Raw genomic sequence first — 15,512 nt, forward strand, 5'->3', positions numbered from 1 at the left:
ATACTAGTATCTATGTTTCCAAAATATATTCTAGTATATTGTATGTATCTTCGTGTAAAGTTTGGTAGAAATCCGTTTATAAATGAGATCGGAAAAACTCAAAGAAAAAAGTAAAAGTGCATACATTTCATAGAGAAAACATACATGGAGTAGCCTTCAGACGATCATGCTATATCCATGACGTCATGTTATCTGTGACGTCATTGGTATTGTTGAACCGTTTAAATCTGGTTGAGGCTCTCTGAGGCCCTTTGGCACTCAAGGGAATACGCCAAGAGCCTCATTTGAGGCTCTGTGGCACTCTAAGGGTTAAACAACTCTTGATTAATGAATTTACGTTCCTTATTAATATTGACCACCATTACTTTCGTTTTCAGTCCATGCAATATCTGCAACTATTTCGCCATACTCATAAAAAAAACTATATTTATTGATTTTCGGAAGATGCATTACATCAGAGATTAAAATTTATTTAAATCTCTGATTACATAGGATGTAAACATTTTAAAATCAGTAATAACCGATCTCCAGGCAATATACAATGTAGGCACGCTTCGTGCCCGCATACGCACGCATATCTATTCATTGTCGTATCAAACGTTATGTTGTAGAATACACAATTCAAAATGCAAAATCATGTAAAGTTTGATTGACAGCTGGCGATACGTAAATTACCAAAAGTAATATGAATAAAAATCTAAGTGTTTCATTTCCGTATATAATACTAAAAATGTTTCTGGCTACACGTACAAGATGCGCATGTATACATATATATATATACATGTATGCGCGCGTGACCTGAAAGTTAAACAAAAGTATTATAAATGTATGATTGATATTGGCACAGATTGTATTTAAATCTCTGATATTGGATTACAGTTATAGGATGCTAAATGGTGTTTAACCCTTAGACTGCCAAGTTTTTGACGTCGCCAAATTCGAACTGTCAAATAGCCGATCTGCCAATTATGACGTTATGGCAATTATGACGTCATTTTATTTTTGCTTTATATCTTCAGGAGATTAATGCATATACGCTGACACAGATACTCGCCTTAATGATTATTAGAAGAAAGAAAATATGAATAAATTTGTATACATTGTATTAATATACTAATACTTTTTTTATATCATACTTACACATTTCATATGTTTCTATTTTTTGAATATTACAAAGGCGAGTTTATGACATATGAAAAATGATGAATCCATCAAAGTTGAGTTATATTGTATATATATACACGTACGTATGTACTTATATACACGCCACTGTGCTATATTGACTAATTAACAACACAAAGAGAAGTTTTTTTCTCCAGATCAACCATAAGTCAATTTGACATACATAAAATGATATATTTATTAACTTATATAATAACGTTATAGGTTTTTGAGTGAAATCCGTGTATTTCCGAAACACAGTTTACACACCACAGGCCTATATACATAATTCTTTTATTTCAGTTGATGGTGTAGTTTTAAATCTACATTTCTATGCAGTGGTGTAATCGAATACATTCTCTATGCAATCTTCTCCTGCATAGCGTACATGCAGTTCGGCTTCGGCGCCTGATTTCTCCGCGAGCACGACTAGAGCATACGCAACAGTCTTTTTTTTACTTCCGTTGCGGGAGGACGTCTACATGACATCTCCTCGGTCTCGGTCTTGCTTCCTGTGCATCGGGCTGAACTCCAGCTAAATTTTCTATGACCATCTGAATAAACTTAAGCCTTGATACCACTCTATCCGACGTGTTGTTCTTATATAAAATATAGGCGTTCATCATGATTCGATGAAACAGATGCAATACTACTTTTTTCCAAACCTTTTTATTACGTCGAACGCAGCTATATGCGCTCATCACAGCGTCAGGCAAATCGACAGCTCCCATCTACCTATTATATTGGTGAATGATGTTTGGGCGTCCGGTCTGCATCTCCTGAGCAGGAAGGAAAGTGCTCAACATACGCACTGTTTTTTTTACCTACTTCGTCTTTGTACGCTACACAAAGAACATCTCTCTGGCGCATGTGAATGGCAGTGCCAGCCTGGTGGTCTGCCTGCTGAATGTTACGCGGCATTGGGCGATTTTTTCGCAATGTTCCCGTTACATATGTAATGCATGTTAAAAGACGGGATGCAAGATTAAGAGAAGAAATATATTAAGAAGAAATAGCTATCAAAGAATACATGGTAGCCTTTGTGAAACAGGGAGGTTTATCTCAAGAGACTTTCCATGACATGAGTTCCTTGCAACTCTCCTCTTGGTGTTGGATCAAATTGTCGCCCTCTGTAAATCCAGTTGCCGCTTCACACAGCATCCAGAACTTGATACCGAATTTGGCTGCCTTGGTTGGAATATACTGACGCATTATACTCTGACCTCTTGCAGGCACTAGCGTCTCGTTGACACATAGCTCCTGATTGGGTATCAAAAACCTTTGAAATATTCTGTTGATAAAGGTTAGCAGTGGTTTGAAACGTGCAGCTGGATCATATGCTGGATGCTGCAAAATAATGAACCATTCTAATACATCGTACATTTTTGAAAAAATTGCCAAGTCTTTTAAACCGTATCGTTTTACAACATTCAGGGACGGCAAATTAGCTTAACAATTTCATAGAAGGAAGTATGACAGACCTTTAGTCTCTGTTATTTAATGAATGCTCACATTTCCTATTTTATATAAAAACAAAAAACTATGCCTAAGCTTTATCACTCAATAACACATACATGTCTCCGATAATCAGACACGTGCAGGAACTAACGTTAAGATGTTTTGGAATGTATTCCTTGAAGAAACTGTCTTAAACCAGGATGAAAGTTGGCTCGGTAACATAGGATTCCAATACTCTTCTATGGATGTCTTTCTAACAATTCCCACGTTAAAAAATATGGCCAAAAAGGATTTGAACGTCTGTACTGTCAATAGTTTCCATCTATGCAGTCGTGCGAACCTGCCTAAATTTTCTGTCGTTCGAAGATAATTCCTCGCATATCTGTCAAAGTAATAAATACAGATACATGTAAATGACAATAAAATTGCAATTAAGGAATGGATAACGTTTTTTAAAATATATGTAATGCATGCTACAGTAGATCGGTATTATCTAATACATGTATGCAGTTGATAGATATTGTCAAATATACGTATACAGTAGATCGGTATTATCAAATACATGTATAGAGTAGATCGGTATTATCAAATACATGTATACAGTAGATCGGTATTATCTAATACATGTATGCAGTTGATAGATATTGTCAAATACACGTATACAGTAGATCGGTATTATCAAATACATGTATAGAGTAGATCGGTATTATCAAATACATGTATACAGTAGATCGGTATTATCAAATACACGTATACAGTAGATCGGTATTATCAAATACATGTATAGAGTAGATCGGTATTATCAAATACACGTATACAGTAGATCGGTATTATCAAATACATGTATAGAGTAGATCGGTATTATCAAATACACGTATACAGTAGATCGGTATTATCAAATACATGTATAGAGTAGATCGGTATTATCAAATACATGTATACAGTAGATCGGTATTATCAAATACATGTATACAGTAGATCGGTATTATCAAATACACGTATACAGTAGATCGGTATTATCAAATACATGTATAGAGTAGATCGGTATTATCAAATACATGTATAGAGTAGATCGGTATTATCAAATACATGTATACAGTAGATCGGTATTATCAAATACACGTATACAGTAGATCGGTATTATCAAATACATGTATACAGTAGATCGGTATTATCAAATACACGTATACAGTAGATCGGTATTATCAAATACATGTATAGAGTAGATCGGTATTATCAAATACACGTATACAGTAGATCGGTATTATCAAATACATGTATAGAGTAGATCGGTATTATCAAATACATGTATACAGTAGATCGGTATTATCAAATACATGTATACAGTAGATCGGTATTATCAAATACATGTATACAGTAGATCGGTATTATCAAATACATGTATCGGTATTATCAAATACACGTATACAGTAGATCGGTATTATCAAATACATGTATACAGTAGATCGGTATTATCAAATACATGTATACAGTAGATCGGTATTATCAAATACATGTATACAGTAGATCGGTATTATCAAATACATGTATACAGTAGATCGGTATTATCAAATACATGTATACAGTAGATCGGTATTATCAAATACATGTATACAGTAGATCGGTATTATCAAATACATGTATAGAGTAGATCGGTATTATCGAATACATGTATACAGTAGATCGGCATTATCAAATACACGTATACAATAGATCGGTATTATCAAATACACGTATACAGTAGATCGGTATTATCAAATACATGTATACAGTAGATCGGTATTATCAAATACATGTATACAGTAGATCGGTATTATCGAATACATGTATTACCAGAAGTACATGTACAGGGTAGGACGAGTGGGACGATATTTATGTTTATGAAAGGTACAATAGAAGAAAGATTTTATGGATTTACCGTAAAGCTTTGAATGTAATTTACAAGACTGTGTTCCTTATTTTATGCGATATTAAGTAATAAAAACATATAATACACAGACAATTAAATTATGGGCTGCTGGAGTGTATAATTTTGTCAATGTTATTTTGCTACATATTTTGCTGATTTCCGTTATATCTACATATTTCACAACATTTGATGAATAATTTTCTTTTCAATGCACTTTCTTATTAAAACTTATAAAAAGATCCACTCACAAAGTGCATGACAAATAATAGTTCTAAGGTTGATCATCAAATATATTCTTTTCCAATTCAACTTTGTAAATCAATATTACTGGTACTAGGTGTAATCACGTCGCACTTGTTAACGCAGACAGTTTATCATGTTGCCTGTTTACTTGTTCGTTTGACGAACGATCTCCTTCATCAGGCATTCGGGAAATAAAAACAAAAAGTATATAATGGGCCTGGCATCCCTTGAAGGCATGTTGAGCAGTCTTGGATTTTCTTGAAATCTTGCATTTCTTATTTTCTTTTGAGGGATATACGCGGAACCACGCCATCACGCCGTCAATGTCTGACGTCATGATACATGACGTCATAATGTCAATGGCGTCATCATTTCGATGGCGTCAGTACACCGTTATTTTGCAGGAAATGAAATTTTATCAATAAACATGATCTATGTCTTGTCTTCTATCTCTAGGTTAAAATATGTGTTTATAGTAAAATAAATGTATCCCCATCGGCCCAAATCGGCCTTTGGCAGTCAGGGCATATGTACGATCTGCCCAAATCGGCCTTTGGCAGTCAGGGACTGGTATGATCGGCCCAAATCGGCCCGTTGGCAGTTAAATAGTTAAAACGGGACACGTTTTATGAAATTTTAAAACTAATCTTTAAATGTTCACGTGCACTATACTTTTCCGAAATGGCTTTTAATTTTTAAAATGGGTATGTAAAATGAGATCATTCGCAAAAAGTTATAGAGAATACATGGTTAGTATCTTACAATACAAGGTTTATTTTGGTGCGAGACTTAGGAAAGCCGAGATGACGAGGCTTTGCCGAGTCATCTCGGCTTTCTGTGTCGAGCACCAAAATAAAACTTGTATTGTAAGATACTAACCGTGTATTCTGTTTATCCTGCAACCATTATGGCATTCAAACCGAAAGCAAATTGACAGTTATTTACTTGGTTTTGCCCCAAGCGAGAAGCTTGAAGTAGATCTTTGATGCGGAGGTAAAGATCCATTCACTATATACCGAATGAGAGTGTACTCCTGTTTACTGCCGTGGGAAATAAATAAGCGCATTCACAAACAGTATCCGTAATTCTATTCAGTATGATACATCGCTCAAACAAAATGAAAATACTCAAAAAAACAATAAATACCTATTAAAGAATTATTTTGCAATACATACCTTTGCCATGAGCCAAGAAAAAGACGACACCGCCATACGAGATTTTCGATAGCGTAAAAATGACGTCATTCCGGTGAATGTGACGTCACGTTTTAGCGGGACTGAATGACGTTCCATTCACCGGAAGGTTCAAGTTCTGTGTCAAGTTAGAAAAAGTTCCGTCAGATATGGAACAAATTCACGTGATCGTATTGACGGATAAAGATCGTATTGACGGATAAAGCACAAGTTTATCCGGCAGTAGTTATCGGTCAGTATGTGGGACAGTTGCAGGATAAATAGAGAATACATGGTTAGTATCTTACAATACAAGGTTTATTTTGGTGCGAGACTTAGGAAAGCCGAGATGACGAGGCTTTGCCGAGTCATCTCGGCTTTCCGTGTCGAGCACCAAATAAACCTTGTATTGTAAGATACTAACCGTGTATTCTGTTTATCCTGCAACCATTATGGCATTCAAAACGAAAGCAAATTGACAGTTCCTTACTTTGTTTCGCTCGAAGCGAGACGCTTCTTTGATGCGGAGGTAAAGATTCATTCACTTAACCGAATGAGAGTGCACTCCTTTTTACTGCCGTGGGAAATAAATAAGCGCATTCACAAACAGTCACCGTAATTCTATTCAGTGTGATATATCACTGAAAGAAAATGAAAATACTCAAATAACAATAAATACCCATTAAAGAATTACTTAACAATACATACCTTTGTCATGAGCCAAGAAAAAGACGGCACCGCCATACGAGATTTTCGATATCGTAAAAATGACGTCATTTCGGTGAATGTGACGTCACGTTTTAGCGGGACTGAATGACGTTTCATTCATCGGAAGGTTCAAGTTCTGAGTCAAATTAGAAAAAGTACAGTCAGATATGGAACAAATTCACGTGATCGTATTGACGGATAAAGCATATCGTATTGACGGATAAAGCACACGTTTATCCGGCAGTAGTTATCGGTCAGTATGTGGGACAGTTGCAGGATAAATTAAGGTAGGTCTATACTTTTGAAAATCGCGCCAATTTAAATGACGCTATACCGGAAGTTGCGGAGGTTGTTTTGAATTCCAGAATGGTTTCCGATACGCCACGACATCACACTTGGATATTTTTTCAATGGGTGAAAATTGTCTACATATAATATTGAATGTTTAAAATCATTAAATAAATCAAATAAAAGCAGTGAAGTGAAAATTATATGCTATCTCTGTGGTTTTTGCGGTCCCTGTCGTAAATAAGACTGGTTCCCTCCCCTTAGTTCTCTACTCTCCGCCAGGCTGCGCTCCGCTCACTAGGGACCGGTAGCGGGTTAGACTGGTTCCCTTCCCTTAGTTCTCTACTCTCCGCCAGGCTGCGCTCAGTGAAGCGTACGCAAGGGAGGTAACTGAGGCGGGAACCAGTCTAGGTAGCGGGTAACCATGATGATTTTTCTGATTGGTCAATCTACATATCCGGTTCACAGGCATCACTTTTTTTAGACGTACGAAGCGACGGATCTTCAAGTAAAGAATAAATAATTTATTTGAACGATATATAAACAAAAGTAAATAAGGTCTTAAGTTTTAAAACTATTTCGTGCTAACAGAGATTAAAGTGTTTATAGGAACGACGTTAATGACGTTATTTTCTCTTAACGGAAGTAGCCGTCTCCATGATGACATATCATGCGCAGAAATGATGCGCACTACTCTGGAGTTGGAATTCTCACTCAAGATGGCTACTCGCTACCGGTCCTCAGTGAAGCGTACGCAAGGGAGGTAACTGAGGCGGGAACCAGTCTATGTCGAAAATGAATGGGAATGGATTTTTAAACACCGGAAGTGGCGTTCGTCACTATAAATCATAAGAGGGGACCCGGCCGAACCGAAATTCCGGAATTCTAAAAAAATCGCATACGGATTTCCTTTAAACACACAATTTGGAGAAAATCATAAAAACAAACAGACATAAACCAGATATAATATCACAAAAACGTAGGAACTGATGTGGAATGTTTTTTGCGGCATGATTTTCAAAAAATAGTCAAATATAACCCATCTTAGCACTGGATGAAATGGGGGTAGGGTTGCGAGTTACAAACTTCAAGCTTACAAAATTGTGAAATTTTGATCGAGGACCCCGTGTTTTTATATGATATTTGAAAAACATATTACTTTGGGCATATCATATACAAATATTGTGAAATTGACATGGGTTTTCATTTCCTTTTTGGTCTATTCATTGATTTTTTTACGGGCGAAAATATGGCAAAACATGATAATTACGTATAAAAAGGGTCCTGGGAAACAAGGATTTATAAGTGAGAAGGATTCGTGACTGTCTCTTTACATTACTAAACACCACGCGAGACGCCTATGAACCGGGAATAAAAACCGTTTTTCTCAACAAATACTTGTCTTATCGAGTCAAACGAAACACCAATGTAAAGTTTATTAAATTTCACAACGTTTATAACTTGTTTTAAGGACGGATAATTTAGAGAATATGTCTTAAATTTTCGTTAAAAAATATGACAGCTAGTGAAACGACGGTCCGCTTCAGAAAGTAAGACGATAAACCTCGCACCCGCAAGCTACATCAAAAGCTGTGCCGGCGGATATCAAAGGAAAATCAGTCGTCGCCCAACGTCACGGTCAGTGCACAAACACAAAAGCTCCTGCCTTGTACTCCCCCAAAACCCAGTGTGACTTATCCTTCTCATATACGTCCTTGTGGGAAATAACAAAAATTAGTTAGCATTTTGTTCTATCGTAAGAAATTTAGGACAAAAAAATCAACAGGATCGAGACTATATTCACCCTAATATTACAGAAAACATAATTTTACGAGTTTTTCTATTTTCGGTCAGCAAATTTGCATGGATGGTATATTTCAAGCTCAAATATCTCAAAAAGTAGTTCGAGAATACCAATTTATCTTTACAGATTTGAAATCTACATGAAGAATGCAAGAAAATAAGACCTGTTAGAAAAAATGACATTGGGTTTTCCAAAAGTATGGAGCTACCTTAAAATTAGGTTATATACATTATATCATTATCGTCGCTTTCTGAACAATTAAAATATATTAAATACACTGTTGATATTCAGGCTATACATTTTTACGTCTCTATTCTATGTCTAAACTGATACCACTACATATGTTTCAACCAATCGCGATTTCCCCGCTAAGTTACCATTAGGCTAGTTCCACAAGAAACACATAAAAAATGTTTTTTAGTTGGTTAAATTTCCCCGCCTTTTTGTACCGGAAGTGAGATTCCGGAAGTTTTCATCACAACATTCCAAAATGGCTGTCGTTGTGAGAATTAGTGATAAAATGCATCTGTAAATAGGACTTTCATGTAAGTAATTCATGAAACTTTACCATGAAATTTTGCTATTCAAATCAGTTTCGAATAATTGCTTTGTTGGTTAATACATTTTCTCCTTTATTTATCAATGAGTTCCATTTCTCATTTGAATCCATTTTATCTCCATGGAAATTATGTCAACTATCAACTTGTTGACAATGGTTGGGCACATGGAATGCTAATGCGGATGGGTCTGATGTTAAAACTGGGTATATATATCTATAACATGATTATTAAATAATTCGGACTGATCAAATGCTATGAAAAATATACTTAGCTTCAAATGAATGACATTTTAGGCTTGAGATTACCATTTAAAAAAACAACAACATTAGATTATAAATTTTCAGGAGATGATCATCATTCATTCAATATTGACATCGCTTGAAACTAGAAATATATATGTTACATTTATTTATTAAGGCAACTACAATCAACTGACTTCTCATCAGTGTCTATGATTACATCAATGTGTGTTGATATGATGAAAATAATGTTATTGTAACAAGAGAGGAGAAAATGTAGCGACCAGACCGGGATTCGAACAAGGGACCCTCCTAACACTAGGCGAGTGCTCTTCCGACTGAGCTACCTGGTCACCGATGATCGACCCAGTCCAAATTCAATCTTTGTACACTCCTCCCTCCTTTCTCGAAGTCTTTGCCTTCGAAGACATACGAGACCCTTCCAAACACCACCACCATGGGCTATTTAGTTCGGCGCCAATTCTGTAACAGGAGAGGAGAAAATGTAGCGGCCAAACCGTGATTCGAATCCAGGACCCTCCGAACACTAGCCGAGTGCTCTACCGACTGAGCTACCTGGTCACTAATGAGTGCTCTACCGACTGAGCTACCTGGTCACCAATGATTGACCCAGTCCAATCCCACTACTTTATCAAATACGTACATAAGTAATTATAAAACTTGCTTATACAGTAAAACCCCTCTAACTCGAACTCGGATTCCTCGAATACCCCCTATTCGTCGAACTGGTCGTACGGTCCCAACCGTCTCCCTATATAATCTATGTAACAAAACCCCGGATAGCTCGAACAGCTATTCGTGGAATACCTCTTATTCCTCGAACAGAAATATGTCCCTGTTTCATCAAATACATAGTATTTACCCATGTTTTCGTCGAACAGGTGTTCAGCCCTTGAGATTTTTTTTACCTGTGTCACACCTGACTGCACCGACCGACATGAATAATTGCTCACGATCTTGTGTTTATACAGTTGGCGTGTCGAGCCTTTAGGTAATTAAGAGATTAACGGTGTCATTATTACCTACCTACACGATCGCAAGTCGTTGTTTGATGCTTACTTTATTTGAATATTTCAGAAAAGGCATTAAGTTATTAATGTTTCTCTCGTAATAATATTTGCTGTAAATACGAAAATATGGAAGTTGTTGATCCGTGTTAATAGAAAGTACGCATGGTGAAATGACAAAAGAGGCGAAAGATATTGCTGACGTCCGCTTAATTATAAAAGTTTATTTTTTTAAATTTTTTTGTTGATTTCATTCGACAGGCTAAAACAATGTTATTTATCAAAAGATGTAAACGATATCAAACGATATATGCAAAGTACATTTTATCAGTGCGTTCCGTATCTCGTAAATTGTATTTTGTAACTTTACTCGTAAAGACATGTAACCCAACGTTACGCTTTTACTAAAAAGACGTCTATAAAGATAATTTCTTATGTCCGTAAATATGCTGGTTAATAACTTTATTGTGAGTATATATTTTGTTAATGTTTTAAATGATTTATGATAATTAAATAATAGAAATGTACTCCTTGTTGACCAATATGGATTCTACATAGACCTAGATGACGATCGCTTACTCTGCTGTGAATGATTTAGGGCTTTCTCGTTAGCTTTTTCAAACGCTAAATTTATGTTATACATTTTTTTGCAACTTGATATTGCTATCAATAAAACACTTAAATAAAGAAATCCAAAATGTTGAAAGATAGGGTAATGAAAGATAGGGTAATTAAAATGTCATTGTCGTGCATTGTTTGTCATAGTTTGAGACCGGACATTTTGACTGTCGATCGTGACCGACCTCAGATGAGTTGAATACCCCGTATTCCTCGAACTATTGACCTGGTCCCCTGCTGTTCGAGTTTAGGGGGTTTTACTGTAGTATATGAGTAATAGGAGAGAAGAACCAGACCAAGATTCGGACCTGAGACCTCCAAACACTAGCCAAATGCTCTACTGACTGAGCTACCTGATCACAAATGATCGACCCTGTCAATCCAATCCCGCTACACTCTTTCCTTTCCATTAAATACCACCACCAGGGTATTTTAGTAGGGCACCAAGTTTGTAACAGGTGAGGAGAAAATGTAGTGGCCAGACATGAATTGAAACTAACACTAGCTGGATGCTCTACCGATTAATCTACCTGGTCACCTAAATCAACCCAGTCCAATCCCAACATAATAAAAGTGCCTGTCCCATTACACAGACCTGGGTATATTCCAGTAATACTAGATGTTTAATTAGTATAATAAGACACTTTGAAATCACTACGCTGTCCCATGTAGTCAGCACAATAAAATCCTTCTACTGACATGTCAACTAGCATGAGAGTCAACTGGTCAGCCAGTCGGTTAGACACAATGTAAAGTTTTAAAAGTGTCTTGTCAAGCTATACCTCTAATATTCTTGGAAGTAATGTTATGGGAGCAATAATGATGTACAGACCTGAGAAAAATACCATTCATTTGAAAAAAAATGACCAGATATAGGACAAATGATACCTGTATAGTGTTAGGGCTGCCTCCTTCATCCCCAACCAAGACTGTTGTTTTAGCATGTTACAAGTTATAAAACTTGCAATGCATGGTTGATAATAGCTTCCTTTTTCACAGATTAAAGAAAAGACAGGAATATTGCCTCCCACAATGAGACACTTTTGAAACATTACATTGTTTTGACAGCCAAAAAAGGAAAAGAAAAATGGGCTGACCAATGAACTCTTGTGTTATGGGAGTACCTTTTTCTTAGTTACAGTAAAACAGGTTTATAACAAACATTTTTACAAATTCATGATTATAGCGTAGTAATTTTCATTTCCCATCAAGGCTCCTATAAGAATTAGATGTCTGTAATATATGTGAAATGGACTTTGCTTATAACAAAGTGATTTTGCTAGTACCCTGAGATTCATTAACCATGTCTTACTGTGCCTTTACCCTGTTACATGATATCACAAAATGACAAGATCTTCAATCTGTTCAAGTTGGTCATAAATCCTTTCTAAGTACTCTTTGTGATCAAAACCCATTCATGAGCTGTGTGGCAGAGGGTACTTAATGGGCATGATATGCTCATAATTAAGTTAAAGATACACTACAGTTCTAATATGTAATTAATAGTCTTTTATTTATAATTGATCTTTTGCCTGTTAATCTACTACTGTTTACCCCTCGGCCTATCACCACTCGATAATACCATCATCCTCACATACCGCTACCTTGCCCCCTAGAACAGATTTCTGTACCTACTTTTATTTTAATGATTATAGATAAATAATAAATAGCGAAAGAATATTTTTTTCAATTCCCTAGTCTCCCAAAGGCATTCTTAGTGACGGCATACACTGTTTCATATTATTGTATCGAATATTATTTTGATTCCTACAGAAGAGACTGCTCTAGACTCTAGGGGCTGAAATGGATGAAAACCAAATGAAGGTTTGTATGAATCATAACATAGTAGTATATACAGAATGTAAAGGATCACTAAATGTAATCTAATTGTCTATTTGCAATATCTCTATATTTCATTCCTTTTGTCAGATTGATACAGCATAAGATAATGATAATCACTATATGAAAATAGATTTAATTAAGTACTTCAATGTTTGATTTCCCACTTTCCAAGTTCAGATAGTTTTGGTATTTTACAGGAACTTGATCTGCATCTGGATCTCGAGTACCTTCAGGATGGCCCTACAGCTACTGGTAAATATGACGATGGCGACTGGCCGAGTTACAGCAGTGGGTCAGAAGAGGAGCTCGGCGACCTGAAGGAGGGGTGGGACCAAAATGTTAACCACCCTGCCATCCAAAATGGAGGTGCTGCAGGGGATATTGACCCTCTGTTTAACGGAGGAGGACTTCTTCCCTATGGTAGGTTGTTAGAGATCTGCTGTGCCATGTGTCAATCGCCAGAATATACTGTATGATAATCAATCAATAAATGATATGTATCATTGTCTGTTGCCAAATAGTTTTTTATTTTTTATTTCCATGGTCTGTATTCTTTTTCTCCAGAGGATGGTATTGATGTGGATAGTGAAGAAGAGAGAGACATCATGAAAGAAATTAAGAGTGAAATAACCAACCAAGTGCGCGATGAAATGAAATCTGAACTAGGAGTTTATAAAACAAAGTTAGAGGCTTTAGAGTTTAGAGAAAACATTGACCACAAAGACAGCACTCGTGCCAAGGCTGAGGAAATTCTGGATGATGTTGATCCAAAGCTTAAGGATGCGATTCTAAAAATGAGAAAACTTGATCGAATTTTAGCAAAAAAGATGAAAAGGGAGCGGGAAGTGAAAAAAGACAGAATTTTACTTCAGAGAAGGTAAAAAAAAAATTCAGTTTTTTAGCCCACCATCATCAGATGGTGGGCTATTCAAATCGCCTTTCGTCCGTGGTCCGTCGTCCGTCCGTCCTTCCGTCCGTCCGTCCGTCCGTCCTTCCGTCCGTCCGTCCGTCCGTTAACAATTCTTGTTACCGCTATTTCTCTAAAAGTACTGAAGGGATCTTTCTCAAATTTCATATGTAGGTTCCCCTAGGACCCTAGTTGTGCATATTGTATTTTGGGACTGATCGGTCAACAAGATGGCCGCCAGGCAGCCATCTTGGATTTTGATAGTTAAAGTTTGTTACCGCTATTTCTCAGAAAGTACTGAAGGGATCTTTCTCAAATTTCATATGTAGGTTCCCCTAGGACCCTAGTTGTGCATATTGCATTTTGGGACTGATCGGTCAACAAGATGGCCGACCAGCCGCCATCTTGGATTTTGATAGTTAAAGTTTGTTACGGCTAATTCTCAGAAAGTACTGAAGGGATCTTTCTCAAATTTCATATGTAGGTTCCCCTAGGACCCTAGTAGTGCATATTGCATTTTGGGACTGATTGGTCAACAAGATGGCCGCCAGGTAGCCATCTTGGATTTTGATAGTTAAAGTTTGTTACCGCTATTTCTCAGAAAGCACTGAAGGGATCTTTCTCAAATTTCATATGTAGGTTCCCCTAGGACCCTAGTTGTGCATATTGCATTTTGGGACTGATCGGTCAACAAGATGGCCGACCAGCCGCCATCTTGGATTTTGATAGTTAAAGTTTGTTACGGCTAATTCTCAGAAAGTACTGAAGGGATCTTTCTCAAATTTCATATGTAGGTTCCCCTAGGACCCTAGTAGTGCATATTGCATTTTGGGACTGATCAGTCAACAAGATGGCCGCCAGGTAGCCATCTTGGATTTTGATAGTTACCGCTATTTCTCAGAAAGCACTGAAGGGATCTTTCTCAAATTTCATATGTAGGTTCCCCTAGGACCCTTGTTGTGCATATTGCATTTTGGGACTGATCGGTCAACAAGATGGCCGACCAGCCGCCATCTTGGATTTTGATAGTTAAAGTTTGTTACGGCTAATTCTCAGAAAGTACTGAAGGGATCTTTCTCAAATTTCATATGTAGGTTCCCCTAGGACCCTAGTAGTGCATATTGCATTTTGGGACTGATCGGTCAACAAGATGGCCGCCAGGTAGCCATCTTGGATTTTGATAGTTACCGCTATTTCTCAGAAAGCACTGAAGGGATCTTTCTCAAATTTCATATGTAGGTTCCCCTAGGACCCTAGTTGTGCATATTATATTTTGGGACTGATCGGTCAACAAGATGGCCACCAGGCAGCCATCTTGGATTTTGATAGTTAAAGTTTGTTACCGCTATTTCTCATAAAGTATTGAAGGGATCTTTCTCAAATGTCATATGTAGGTTCCCGTAGGACCCTAGTTGTGCATATTGCATTTTGGGACTGATCGGTCAACAAGATGGCCGACCAGCCGCCATCTTGGATTTTGATAGTTAAAGTTTGTTACCGCTAATTCTCAGAAAGTACTGAAGGGATCTTTCTCAAATTTCATATGTAGGTTCCCCTAGGACCCCAGTTGTGCAT

At 36.9% G+C, this 15,512-nt stretch overlaps 1 protein-coding gene and 1 pseudogene across 2 annotated transcripts in view; one reads left to right on the plus strand and one right to left on the minus strand.

The window, feature by feature from the left end:
* Positions 1–911: 911 nt before the first annotated feature.
* LOC138320107 (piggyBac transposable element-derived protein 4-like) lies at positions 912–2,751 on the minus strand (annotated as a pseudogene).
* A 6,468-nt stretch (positions 2,752–9,219) lies between these two features.
* The window catches only part of LOC138319267 (kinectin-like), a 107,355-nt gene continuing 101,062 nt past the window's right edge, over positions 9,220–15,512 (plus strand). For both annotated transcript variants that reach the window (XM_069262296.1, XM_069262297.1), the window contains exons 1-4: positions 9,220–9,288; positions 12,962–13,012; positions 13,228–13,450; positions 13,595–13,907. In XM_069262296.1, coding sequence (XP_069118397.1) covers positions 12,992–13,012; positions 13,228–13,450; positions 13,595–13,907 — 557 coding nt within the window. In that variant the 5' untranslated portion in view covers positions 9,220–9,288; positions 12,962–12,991. The remainder of the gene's footprint in view (positions 9,289–12,961; positions 13,013–13,227; positions 13,451–13,594; positions 13,908–15,512) is intronic.

This window comes from Argopecten irradians, chromosome 3 (genome assembly GCF_041381155.1).
Source record: "Argopecten irradians isolate NY chromosome 3, Ai_NY, whole genome shotgun sequence".
Lineage (NCBI taxonomy): Eukaryota > Metazoa > Mollusca > Bivalvia > Pectinida > Pectinidae > Argopecten > Argopecten irradians.